Raw genomic sequence first — 15,112 nt, forward strand, 5'->3', positions numbered from 1 at the left:
CGATAATCATATCATTAAGGGTTGAGATATGAAGGAAATTTTCTATACTATTACAACTTTTGTCTATACTTCTCTGTCAATTTGCTATTTCACTAAGATAAATTTATATACGTTTTGATATAACATGAAGGTACATTTTCGTACTATTCTGTCATTTTACTTTGTCATGAAGATATTCTTTTATTCTATGAAGACATCTTTATATAACATGGAGCTACCTTTTCATACTGATTTGTCATTTTACTATACTATTCTGTCATATTACTATCGTACTATCTGTCAATTTGCTATATCACTAAGATAAATGTATATACTATAAAGACGTTTTGATATAACATGTATGTACCTTTTCATACTGATTTGTAATTTTACTTTACTATTCTGTCATATTACTATCGTACGACGATAGAGTCGTATATTACAAAGACATCTTGATATAATGTGAAGGCACCTTTTCATACTATCTTATCACCTCTCTATGCTATTATGACAGATTACTATATCATAATGATACATCTTTATTCTATAAAGACTTTTTGGTATAACGTACAGTAATGCTGACCAAGGAATATACAAAAGCGCAAGTGTTTTTTTTTTTTTTGTTTACGTGGAATTTAATAAATTCGACGTGAATATAGCATATGAAAAATTGCCTCCCCCTTTTTATATGAAAGAAGTCCATAACTCTGGAAAAAAAATCAAAATTTCACCAAAAATTATACAGACCATTAGACTATCATTACAGACAACAGTGTAAAGTTTGAAGTTAATCAAGCAAGCATTCTCAAGATACAGCGCGACGTGAAACCCCCCTTTTTAATGAATAAAGTCCATTAAACTAAAACAAAAAGTTAAAATTTCACCAAAAAGTATACAGACCTTGAGACCATCACCACAAAGAACTGAGTACAGTTTAAAGATAATCGGGTAAGGAATTCTACAGATACGGTGCGACATGTGAAAAATTGCCTCCCTCCTTTTTGAATGAATAAAGTCCATAACTCTGGATGGAAAAATCAAAATTTCACCAAAAAGTATACAGACCGATAGACTATCATAACAAACAACTGTGTAATGTTTGAAGTTTATCAAGCAAGGCATTCTCAATATACGGTGCGACATGTTTACGACGGACAGACGGATGGACGGATATTTGTACACCACAATACGTCCCGTTAAAATTCGACGGGCGTATAAAAAATGGAATAAATTTTGTAATAAAGAAAGAAAAAAAGGATAGCAAAATATTCCTACCCATTCACCACTTCGTCCTTGATGATCTTGGGATGTGAAAGTAACTTGAGGTACATAAACAAACTTCAACTATTTGGCAGTTCATAACAAAATATCTAAACATGGAGGCATTAATCACAAGTCAACAATTTAAAGAGGCAGAAGCTGAAAAACATGACCTTGTTGTTTTCTGAGCTGCACAGATTTGGGGAAAATAACAAATTCAGTAACGAAATTGTTACTACATGTAAATGTAAATGTCATTTCCCTGATATTGTTTTTGAAGATTTTTGATAAAGTTACACAGTCTTGTTCACACTTCTTTATGAAATTATTGAGAATACATATTTCTTAATTCCTTCTGAAAATCATTAGCTTACAATAACTTAAAAAGAAATAAAGTAAATTTTATTCACTTTGAACATGGAAAATTAAATAAGTATCACTTTTTACGCTGTTGTTTTTTAAGATAGTCTTAGGGTCTGTATAATTTTTGGTGCAATTTTGATTTTTCCTTCCAGACTTTTCTCGTATAAAAAGGGGGAAGGCAATTTTTCACATGCCATATTCACCTCGAATTTTTTAAATTCCACGTAAACAAAAACAAAAACTTGCACCTTTTTTATATTCCTTGGATAACATTACTGTTATACCAAAAAGTCTTTATAGAATAAAGATGTATCATTATGATATAGTAATCTGTCATAATAGCATAGAGAGGTGATAAGATAGTATGAAAAGGTGCCTCCACATTATATCAAGATGTCTTTGTAATATACAACTCTATCGTCGTACGATAGTAATATGACAGAATAGTATGAAAAAGATGCTCCATGTTATATCGACATGATTGTATAGTATACATATTTATCGTATAACAAGTAAACACGTACTTAGAGCATGCAATGACAAACTAATTTTTGATAATTTTATCCTCTAGCTAGAGATATCTGTCTTGAATAATCGAAAGAATTATTGCAATTAATGTTAAATCAGTACTTTAAAAAGACATATTTTATTTTGTGTAGTATTTTGACATAAAGTTAACACATAGAAATAACTTCCCTATATGCGTGATTATTATATATAAAAATATCATTTTTTTTTTAATTTGCGCCAAAACAAAGTCATCTGGATGTATGTTATCCCAAGATATGATGGTGGCAGGTTAAATGAATATTTGCAACAGCAAGTCTCGTTCGTATCTGTCTGATGTTGTGTGCAATTGAACCACGGGTCCTGGTGTTGTGGAAATGGATCAGGTGGTGGACAGGAACTTCTACTGTTCTTCAACACTGTTCACGATTTTGTAGAACTTTGTTGCTGGCTCTCCGGTGTTCTCGTGGTTCCTAACCTAGTTGTTGAATCATGTTTGTGACAAAGATAGGATCCCTTGTGTAGTAATTCCATGTGACAAATCGCGCAGCCTGGCGTTATACATTTTCTAGATGCGGGATTTGCTGTTGCTGGTAGGGATCCCAGACTGAGCTGGCATACTCGAGGTCAGGCCTCACTAATGTGGTGTAAGCCTGTCTCTTCACCTCCTTCGGACACTTCCTGAGATTCCTGCGCACGAATCCAACTGCTCTGGCGGCTTTCGCTGTCTTCTGGTTGATATGCTCTCGCCACGACAGATCCTTGCTGATGTAAACGCCAAGGTACTTCCCACCTGGGACGCTTTGGGTGATATATCAAGTAGACCAGCCAAAATCTTCAGAACAGAGTTACAAGGAATGGAAGAAAGTCACCTTTAACCCGGATATTAAAAGAATGCTTCATTCGCTGTCTATAGGGAGAGATATAAAGAGTGTTTTTTTTACGTGTGATGTACATAGATTAAGAAACTTTTACAATAAAATAATCCTGCTCGAAATCCAACATCCAACTCCCCAGTGGGCAGATTGCAGACGGAAGGCGTATTTTTATTATAATATCAATAAATTCTGTATAACTTATATGTCTCATGACTTGTGTTTACCGCAATTTGGAGCAAAATTGGAAAAAATAATGGCGCAAATGAAAACAAAAATGGCGTAAATGAAAAAAACAATTGGCGCAAATGCAAAACGCCGCTATATGCATAAATTTTGTATACTTGGCACGATGCATTTGAAGTATACAGTAACAAGTGAAAATACAGCTGGTCTCAAATGATTGAAAGTGATATTCAATTCAAATACTATACTATGGTTGTGTAGGTTGTAGTCTTTGGTATGTGGCTCTCGTATTTGCTGTGGTTAAAAAGCTATGGGCTGCGAAAACCGCTTTCTCGTGGATCCTGCCCCAAGTCGTTTTGGCCCAAGTCGATATGGCCTACACTTAAGGCCGATCCGGCCCCAATTTAAAAATTTCTTACAAGGGATAAAAATTATATATATTTGATATTAATAAATTTTATGAATTATAGCAAAGACGGACGATAAAAAATTATGCCTTTGACGCATATTCAAATGATTTTGTTTAATAATAGCAAGTCATTTATTCCAATAAATTTTTTTTTAAGTATTAAAATATATATATTAAGATTTCATATCGACATATATATATTTTTTTAATGTAAAAGAGTTATATTCATAACAATTTAACACCCTAAATGAGTAACGTAATATAGTTACGGATGATTATGTAATATAAAGCATCTATGTTGATTATGACAATCTCATGAGTTAGGATAGAAGTTAAATATTGATACCATCAGATGCCATGTTTCAAATACTTTGTTCAAGATTCTGTCAAGGTTATGCCAGCAATGGTTGACTTAAATACAGAAAAATAAAAACATCTACATCAATACTTTTATTTCCGTATTTCATCAAAATATCTGATCTAAATTGGCAGATTTCATCAAATTTCTATTCCAATGTTCTTCACAAAGTTCTTTAAAAATCTGTTAAAGGGAAAGTCATGTTAATTTTCTCATAATTCGTATCTTCTGATTTTAAATTCTTTTGCTAGAGTGAGATATGCATCAAGTCTGTCCTCAAAAACGCTTTAATCGCTTCAGGACCAATGCTACTCCTATCATTTTAAAGACCTCTTCCACCATGATCACCACCTGAAGCACGATAGATCTCTTTAAGGCTTCGAACCTTCCCTTTTTCATGCACTGTAAGGTTGACCCTCTTCCTACAAGTTTTTTGATTAATACAATAATATAATGTTAAAATTTTGACGTTGGCCTTTTTACTTTCGTACGTTCATAATTATGAATTAATCAATACAAACTGCACTTACATTCGAATAATTTGTAAGCCGTTCTTCCTCATAAGACTACTGGAAAAGGTTTTGCGTCAGGAACACACCCATGTTAACGAAGTCCATATGATGTGGACAAACGTAACGAATTCATTGAAATATGCAAATGCCACACGATGGGGCAGAAAATATGTTACAGCAGAAAAGGCAAGTTGACAAGGGATTAGCTTATATCATTATGTTTGTCATTGATCGGTTAACAGAAAATGGCTGCAATGTAGATGTAAAAATTGCTTACATGCTACAACTCGTCATAGTTATGTTTCAATTCCAGAAACTTCACAAATTTGTTTAGTTAAAAGTACGATGCAGTAGATGATGTAGATAACAACGTGTTGTTGATAGCAATATGCATTAGAAATTCGCGGGAAATACACTGAAGACACCATATATGTTGCGTTTATTTGGAACAGTTCCAAAGAAAAGGGCACATGTTTATGAAAGCCCATTAAAACAATCGTAGGGAGATCATCCCGAACAGCTCGAGGCACATGAAAACTTGCTTATCTGCCATCAAAATGTTCCTATAAAACAATTGTGTATTGCTTCAAAATTTTTTTATCAATATTGCAAGACAAAAATCATTAACAGATTTCTTCTTTGCGACAGGATATTTAGCTAATAATTTCTACCACCGATAATTGCAATTTCAATTTTTTTTTACTACAAAACATAAACTAATTTGAGGGTGTACAAACCAAGGCACACTTAACAAAAACAAGAAAACGGTACCGTGTGTCAAATATGGTGAGGGCCCAAATTAAAACATCTATTTAGCAATCTTATTAATCTAAAAATGAAAGTCATAATTGACAGTTTTTATCTTGATTTGTTTTTTATTAATTTCAGCCAAACTAGTAAAGGTATTGATAATCCTTCTTAAATCTTTTTATAGAATCCATTCATTAAAAAAATTGAAATGTGAAGCTTTCAGTACAGTTAATATTTCTCTTTTATTTCTTCTGTTTAATCATCATTTTTGTTTTTCTGAGTCCTTTCATTCCTAACCAAGACTTCCAATGAACGCTGCTTTCCCCATTATTAAAGTAAATGCCGTTGATATTTGCCCAGGTACACCATGCGTGCCACCATCCACTCCTTTTGTAGATGCCACAACTGCTTTTGTTTGAGATATCGTTGTCTCTGTCACGTGTAGAAAACATTAAACCATTGTTTCTGGTTCCATCAATATCTTTCATTGAGTCACCTGTTTAAAACACAGGAAATGAATATAATTAACGGTATTTCCAGACATAAACATTGCTAGTGGCAAATCGATTATACATTGAACGTAAGCAATCAATAACAGATTGTTGAATCTTATAAAAAAATCCTAACACACACATTATTTTCAACGTCTGGGCGACTAATATATTCATATTTATCGACAGATTTAAGGGTAATTGTGCATGTAAATTCAACTACATACCATGTACTCATTTTTTGGGAGGGATGGATAACGATTATGATATCAAATATTATCAATTAATTCAATTAATAATATTATATTTGCCATTTTTATCAGGTGCGTATTATTACAATTCATTTCTCTGTAGTGAAGATCGAAACAAAAATAATTGAAAATCCGCAACTTAATACAAACGTTAAAGAGATAAAAAAAAAAAAAAAAAAAAAAAAAATGAAAAAGTAAAGCCAAACCCGGACAAGAAATCAAAGACTTTTGAGGGAGATGCATCCATCTTTTAAAACTAAAAATTGAAACAATAGCATCTTTCAGAAGCCAATTAAAAGAATAAATGTATAAATTAAAACATAAGACGATAGATTATTGATTTTAAAAAAAAATAACTCAAGTTTGTTTTTTGCAACTACTGTTTTTTTTTTTACATATATATTTTCTATTATATAATTCTAATAAAAACAATCAATTACTAGCATTTACATTTTATGGAAATTTAAATTAAAATGATAAAAAAGTACCTATCTTATTTTATCGTTTAATCGATGAAACAATTATTGGAGCTCCGCGATGAAATAGTGAAGAAAATATTTTAGAACTAATAATAAGCACGATCTTGTTTTTCTTTCTGATAACATGTTAGTTATCAAAATGTTTCTGACCGCCTGAAATAAAAATAAAATTTGATCAGTAAAAGAGCACCAAGTAATAATTTGTTTAGATATACTGTACATTGGTCATGCACTTTTTATCATCTTCACTTGATAATGAACAGAATTCTTTTTTTTTTTTTTTTGAGATTCAAACATGTATAGAAAACCGATAGAAGTCACTGCACACCATATATTGCGCAATGTAAAACTAAAATATTATGATATGTAAATGTGATTTGTTTACGTTCTTTTGGACGTCATCTAGGGGTGTCCGCAATATTGTAGTCCAGGAAAAATGTATTTTATACATGTCAAACTATTCCTGACTAGCTTTATTGGACATGATTTTTTTTATCTACATTGGAAAATGAACGGATTTTTTTTTTAATTCAAACGTGTATAGAAAATCGATTAAAGTAACTGCACACCATATATTGCGCACTGTGAAACTAAAATATAATGATATCTGAATGTAGTTTATAAAATATGAAAACGACCAAAAATGTTTTGTTTTAGCATTAACTAGTATATCTGGACAGCTGATATTGCTCAGATAATTTGTTTTTTCTATACATGGATTTTATTTTCGTTCAAGTGGTGCAAAACCTTCATTAAGATAGTGCATATATAGACAGTTGATGAATGTTTTATGCTGCCGAAAATTAGTTTATTAGATATTTGTTTCCCAAAATGTTATCAGTAACCGACAATGTTGTAAAACTACAAGTTGTTGAAAGTTCTCATATTTTGTAAGGTAATACATGGTAAAACATTATTACGTGAATGTTAGTATAACTTCATGTTAGAATTTAAGTAAATTTGAGAGAGGATAGTTCTTTCAGGTGAGATAACTTTTATTAGAACGCTTGTTTACATTCTTTTGGACGTCATTTATTGGATTCCGCAATATGGTAGTCCAGGGAAAATGTATTTTGTACATGTCAAACTTTTCTAACTAGCTGCAGTTTATATTGAGAATGACTTTAAAAAGCAATGCCAAATAAAACATGCTAAAATTGATTAAAATGATTTGAAAAAAAAAGAAACCAGTTACTGTAAGAAATATTGACATGCTTTATTTTTTTATTTGAACAACAATTAATTCACAAGTATTAACTAAAACGTGATTGTATAATTATCCTCTTGGCCTCCTAATTTGTCCCATGGCAATTTCCAGTTTCCCGATCTTAGGTCATCTGGTGCAGTAAAATTTGTACCGTTAATGTTATTATAAGCACAGATGTGAAAATGAAGCCTTTTATAGCCGACTATACGGTATGGATTTTTCTCATTGATGAAGGCCGTACGGTTGCCTATAATTGCTTACATCCACTTCATTTGAATTTTGGTGGATAGTTGTCTCATTAGAAATCATACCACATCTCCTTATTTTTACATGAGGCCGATTTATAGTTCGGGTGCATATCATATAACTAAAGTATTTTAGCTATATCCCTTTATAAGAATTTAAAAAAAAATAATTTCAATTAATCAAAAAATTATCTCTAATAAGTAAAAAGTAATTATAATACAATGAAATGATTGATTTCTTCGTTTATTATTAAAACAACTAATTGCATTATTGCTTTAGAATTTTCTAATATGAGTTAAGATCTAGCAGGATTATATGCAGTCATTTCAGATTCAAGATGGTAAGATACCTCCATACTACCATAAATAAAACAAATCACTTTACCTGCAGTACCAGTATAGCCAGAGATTTGTAGTATGTAATTTGTCGTCTCATCCAAAACATTGAATGTGTCATAGATTGCATATGCTGTTTCTCCTGTGAAAGCTTCAAAGTCGAACCTTACTTTGTAGGCTTTATGCTTGAGAATAAGGTAAATATTATCATTTCCTGAGGAACGAACAAAACAGTCATTAGTTTTTTTCCTACCAATTAATTTATGATATATTATGTCATGCATTACATTTATGTTACTGCATTACATTAAATAGTTTTACTGCTTTTATCATCTTCAAATATATGTTAACAACATTATAGTTCTGCTTGTGTAGTAGAAACAGAGCACTAGAGCTACCTCAAAGGTTTTTGTTGTGGTTCGTGTTGCTCAGTAATTGATTTGTGCAGTGCTGTCCGTCTTTGTGCCTTTTGGTTTTGTTCATTGTGTGTGTGTCTATCATTTACGTGTGTTTGATTGTCTCCCTTTTATCTACCAATTTATTTTAGGAAGAACACATTGAAGGGTATCAAAATAATTTTGGTTCACTGTTAAAAATTCCGATTTACTAACGACATTGCTGTTAAGTAAAGTCACACTTCCTTTTTAGTATTGAAGTTGTTGTCATTGTTTAATTTTGAAGAAAAATGAAATATTTCTTTTTAAACATCATTATATAATATATGTAGGTAGTTGCAATATTTTTACCATGTTAAGTATAATTTCATAGGTTGAATTCTGTTTACCTTACATATAGCCAATTAAACCAATTAAATAGTCAACCATACAGACTGGAAATGATTGATCTTTATTTGGTTGCAACGGAAGCGAATAACTTTATCTTTTTCATTTTTTACTTCAAGTTAGACGAATATATCTGTGATAAATACAATCAACAATCACCTTATTAGACTTACTGTAGAAGTCTGACTCACAACTCATAGAGTAATTTGTATGATTTAAAAAAAGATTGCAATTAAATAGGCGTCAGTATAAAACATTAATTTCCTCGTTATTTCAAAAAATTATAAAAGCAATGTTAACTACTACCAAGCCAATGTTCTTCGGAAATATCTCCAAACCCATTTTTGTAGTCCTCCCAATATCTGTAAAAGTCTGTAGTTCCATTAAATCGTCTTTGAATTACCTGTCAACACAAAAAGAATGTTAGCTTTAATAACTTCTTGGGTTGGTCCTATTTATTTGTTTACTTTAGAATAGAAAGCTTTTTTCTGAAATCTTAGTGGTGTGGAAAAGCGTTGACCGAGGAAAAAAATTATATAAAGAGGATAGGAATTTCATACTCAAAATTAAGCACACGATCAACTGATTGCAATCCTATAAAACTGCATAGATGAAATATAACTTTTTCATGTTATACCCTTTAAATTGCGAGTTTATACGTATGCCTTGTAACTTTGTTTGTCCAACTACCACGTGAATTTGAGATAAACCGGAAATAGCAAAGTAAACGTCTTTAGTTTAACACATTCGAGGATCGAATTAAGGCGACAGTATTTTACCATTGTTCAAATATCTTGAATCGATTAAGAATAGATAAATTTGGGTAAAAAGAAAAACCGAGGGAATCGCATGAACTCCAACAGGAGCGAGACCGGAACAGAGAGCTTTCATATTTGCGGTCACGACACCACCTATGCACTTTAATGCTTCTTATAGACTGATATCAATCCTGGTCTTTCAATTGTAAAACAAATACAATCAGAACAACGGATTTTTATCTTAAAAAATCAACTGACGACTTACTGTCCAGCCTGTATCATCCGTCTCCATGTCACAGAACACTGATATATTATTGCACGCCGCTGGTTGAATTGTATACACACCACTTTTACTCCCTGGTGGCATATCACTGCAGTCCATTTGTGGAATAACTGGATATGTCATATAGTAAAGAATTAATGATAATTGAAAATGAAAACACGGTTTGTTTCTTATAGTTTATATCTCAGCGATTGCAAATAAAGCTAAAACCATCCTACACTATCTGTGAGAATTGTCATGAATAAGAAAGAAAAAAAAACAGTAGTTTACCGATGTCAAAACCTCATATATCTATTAAGAAGCTACAAATTAATGTGTGATTGAGTGGTTGTTGTTGATTGATTGCTGTATATCATATTTATTTTCGTTTATTGTTTTAGACAGTTTGTTCTTGGGTTATGTTGTTGCACCCCTGTTCTAAGTTAGGGTTTGAAATGCCCCCTCCCCCAAAAATGTTTAACCCCGCCACATTCTGTATGTGCCTTTCCCAAGTCAGGAACCTGTAATTCAGTCGTTTGATGCTGTATATTACATTTATTTTTCGTCAATTTTTTGTACACAAATCCGGCCGTTAGTTTTTTGTTTGATTTTTTTTACATTTGTCATTTCGGGACCTTTTATAGTTTGCTATGCGCTATGGAGAGTTGACTTATTGACAATCAAAGCACATCTTCTTGTTTTTATATCAAAATTAAAAACTAAGGGAATCGTATGAACCACAAAAGGAGCTAGTCCGGGTGTGTCAACAGGGTAAACGTCCTCTGCATGAATCATCCATACAGAATAAATTACAATGAAAAATGAAAGCAAAAATTGTAATTATCAGTCTGTTTTTCTTTACGTCCACCAAAGATTGATAATATATTTAATTTCAGTATTTATTTATTGTCAAAGCTGCAGTGACATTAACTTTTTCTTCTTCAAATCTTCAATTCTTCAACAAATCTTCAATATGAGAGAAAATGATGATTTAAAATTTATCGATGATTATACTGCATCATTTATACAGAATAATTTACAATGAGAAATGAAATAAAAAATTGAAATTTTCAGTCTGTTTTTCTTTAGAAATATCAAATGTATACCGAGTTATTCAATGAAAATATGTCACACACGCAAAATATCAAGCATCAAAGTTCGAATGATTGTGCTGACCGTAAATTTCGAGTAAAGGATTTCAATGCACAAGTTTTTATTGTTTTTTATCAGTTATGGTCTAGTATTGTCCACTGACCAGAACACAATGTTCATTGCATACCAATTAGCAATTTTTATTAAGAGGACAGTCGCTAGTAAGTCAGAACTTTGCGTATAACTTAACGCAGTAACACATAAAATAAATGGATCATAATAATCTTGAAGTTTTTTTTTTATTTATCTTTAAAAAATCATACCTTTATCATGATTCTTTCTTATTGTTATTGCAGCTTTGGTTTGTTTTGTTTCAGGACAACATGCTTCATTTAACTCGCATTGTTCCAAGTCTGTAAGAAAGCTGGCAGAACAGCAGTTGTCGTCATTGGTACAAAAAGTAGCACATTCAACCCCAGTTCGAGCGAATTTTGTTTCAATTATTGTAACATTTGAAACTATTTGTATTCCGTTCTGTTTGTCAAATTTTTCTATTTTTATATAAACACAAGCAGCACCCTGTGCTAGCAGTGTCAACACAGCTCGTATTATAAAAAGCATTTCATCAATATTGAAATATTTTCACTGAAGTTTTATTGTTTGCGAACAATTATTTTTTTTTTTGGAATAATGATAATGCGAATGCGTGCTGTTTCTGTAAGACTGTTATCAGATTATTTTGCAGCCATTATGCTACATGCAAATTTACGCATTCCGTTAAAGTCGTTGTTCGGAAGAGTCTTTACAACGACCTTATTACTAATATGTGAGTTTAGAAATAAAAACAAACAAAAAATACAAAAATATTAGACTAAAATATATGGCAGAATCAAATTACTCAGAAATGTATCATATACCGTGTTTTGACTCCTGTATTTTCTTTCAAAATAAAGAATAAATGCAAAAAAATATATCTAGAATTGAAAATATCTCTATGTCCATGTGTACAAAAAATTCTCTCGTCATCTGATAGAAAATCGAATGTTGTATTAACGATCTGTTTGTAACACGTTTAAAAATGTGATAGAAAATGAACAGTGAAATAATAATGAAAATACATGATGATAACTGTAAATTCAGAAATTTTTGCAATTTTGAATTTTGATTGCATTATTTAAATGCAGGCAAATATTCTGACATTTTTATACTAGTCGATTATTTGCAACAGAAGTTATCAAAATTAAACCCAATATCCTGTAATACATTTTTTCGTTGGTTCACATATTTGTAGTAGCCCATGCCGTGTTTACTAGTCTCTTCAACAGCGTTTACAACATTTGAGTTTAAGGTGGTTCTTCCGTTTACTGTCAATTTTTATAGATATGATTTCTCAAATTTCATTTAATTATGATATGTTTGTAACATTTGCCCTTTCAGGTACTGAACAAACAAAAACAATAAAAGATATTTTCTTCAGATATACCAGGCTTATAATTTAATAAACACGGATATAATTTTCTTACTTATCCTTCAAACACCTCACTTTTATCATCCCAAATAAGAAAACTAGCTCAGATCCAAGAAAACAAAAAGGAACATTACGAAAATAAGAATTTCTGGTATAGTTGCCAATGGAACAACTATCCAAATGATACCAAATGGCGTAGATGTTTTTTTTTAGGTCAACTTTTGGTCTTCACAAATTGAGCAGAATCCATAACGTGTAGAAGAATATATATAATGCTTTCTTAAGATTGTTTTTTTTCACAAAGGAGTTTTGTTAACTCATGTACCTTTGTTTTTTGAATAAAGAAACTTTAAACTGTTATTTGATATAGCGTTTATCTTCTTTTCTTGTAGGATTGGAAATATCCTTCGATATTTGATATAATATAATGGAAATTCCGGTTTTCCATATCTGAAAGTGAAATATGATAAGGGTCAAAGAGACAACTATCTATCAAATGAAAAAAATCGTACAATATCATGTTCATGCACACAACGCCTGGTTCTGGAATAAACAGTCATCATGTACGCTAATATGAAACCTTTTAGCGCATAAACAAACCTTAGAGCCTCAACATAACGGTAAAAAAGTCTGGGGTCAATCTTCTTTTGGCTTGTTGCAACTTAAGTTTAATTACAGGGTAGTTTTAGTTATCATATCTAATACTTTCTGCAGCTCAGTGAATCTGATGAATATTTTCAACTCTTTACCTCAGTTAGATGCAGTCATAGCTATCATCATTACACATCGCCTTCTCTCCATGATGTCTCATTAAAAAACTACATATCTTTTCTTCAGAAGTCGCAAAGAATGCATCCAATCCGGTCGAAAGACGACGAAAAGATAAACAAGTTTACAAAACATTGTTTAAAAACTAACGACTGTGCAACACAAACCCAACATTAAAACTAGGGATGATCCGAGATGATTCGGAAGGGGGATAAGAAGATCCTGATCCACTATTGGCACCCATCGTCTTGCTCATGGGCAGTATACATTCGATGATGTCACATTCGAGAAACAGAATGTATCATAGAAAAGCGCTTCGAACACATGAAATTTATATAACATGTTGTTTTCATTTTTTTATTATATTAAGCATGGCAAAATATTCGTCTGTGAATAGTTGTACAAAGTTCTGAAACTTCGTAAGGTATAATTCAATCAAAACTATGAATAACAGTTTTAATACTTTATGAATATGAGTCACAAAAAACTTTCCCCTGTTCCATGATATTTGGTTTCATTTAATTTGCCGATTTGTGTCTAAATATTTCCCATAAGATGTATGTTATAAATGAGAACGATTTAAACTATACCACGTTTAAGTCTAAATTGAAAACAACGTTCAAATCTATGATTGCGTTGGATAAAAACCACAATTTTTATACGTGTGCATGCAAAACAAATTGCTTGGTAGAGGGGTCTAAATACAGCACAAACAACATTTTCCAAAAGGCCAAAAAAATTAAAAAGTATATTTAAACAAAACGCATTTGCCTAACAGGTCGAACAACGGATGTTCTTTAACCCTGCTGACTGCCATTGGAGATTGCCATATAAACGGATGACAAGATGTAACAAAATGGATCTTTATAATTAATTTAATACCAAACAGGAAACAATAAACTTGCGGAAAAGATGGTATACCGCAAACATGAGGTGCAAAAATTTGTACACCATATCCGGATTTCGACAATTAATGTCTCTTCAGTGATGTTAGGAATCGAAACGGTATTTGGAAGGCCATATAATTTACCTCAATTTAGGATAGACTCTTGAATTTTGAAGAGTCGAAATAGGATGAACGGATCATATAAACCCGAAAGTAAATATAATACAATATAATATATATATGTAACTATTACATCTACATTAACTATAGCCGGTAATATGGTGTGAGTTGCAAACAATATAATCTCGTTCAATTTTTCGATGAAACTATTAAAATTACATAAGTTGCTAAATACAGGAACTTTTCTATATGGATATTTACTAAATGAATTGTTCAAATTGAGAACTCACATTAAAATATTACAATGAAACTTCACTTTCTAAGTGGCATGTTGGAGCACGTCTTTATGAAATAGTAAAAGCTCAATGATAAGTTAATATTGATATTAAAAGACCTCCGAACAAAAAGGGATTTGAACAGCCCTTTTTGTGAGGAGGTCTTTTAATGTCAATAGCAACTTAATCATTGACCTTTTACTAACTTTCAAACTGTCAAAAACATTAGAAAAGTACACTAAAACACTTGCAGAAACCTAATTCCCCTGAATTGGTCGAGTCTAAATATATTCAACACAAATGATAGTTAAACAGTACTCAGACTGATATAGACAAATAACAGTTACCTAATTGCATTCAAAACGGACCGATTAAATGGCATTACATCATTTAATTATTTATTTATTATATTTTTTTAGCATCTAGATAGGACCATTAGATAGTTTTATGAAATTAAGGGGTAAATTTATATTTTTGAATTCCAAATTTTCAA

The 15,112-nt window shown here is 31.5% G+C and overlaps 1 protein-coding gene across 1 annotated transcript; it reads right to left on the bottom strand.

Annotated features, from left to right (window-relative positions):
• Positions 1-5,195: 5,195 nt before the first annotated feature.
• On the bottom strand, positions 5,196-11,570 carry LOC127707622 (fibroleukin-like). Its single transcript, XM_052212237.1, has 5 exons — positions 11,426-11,570; positions 10,014-10,141; positions 9,297-9,393; positions 8,258-8,422; positions 5,196-5,695 (listed from the first exon to the last, which is right to left on the bottom strand). Exons 2-5 carry the CDS (start codon positions 10,128-10,130, stop codon positions 5,442-5,444), a joined length of 633 nt encoding a protein of 210 aa, XP_052068197.1. The 5' UTR covers positions 10,131-10,141; positions 11,426-11,570; the 3' UTR covers positions 5,196-5,441.
• Positions 11,571-15,112: the final 3,542 nt, after the last annotated feature.

The sequence above is a fragment of the Mytilus californianus genome, unplaced genomic scaffold, assembly GCF_021869535.1.
Source record: "Mytilus californianus isolate M0D057914Y unplaced genomic scaffold, xbMytCali1.0.p SCAF_7, whole genome shotgun sequence".
NCBI classification, from domain to species: Eukaryota; Metazoa; Mollusca; class Bivalvia; order Mytilida; family Mytilidae; genus Mytilus; species Mytilus californianus.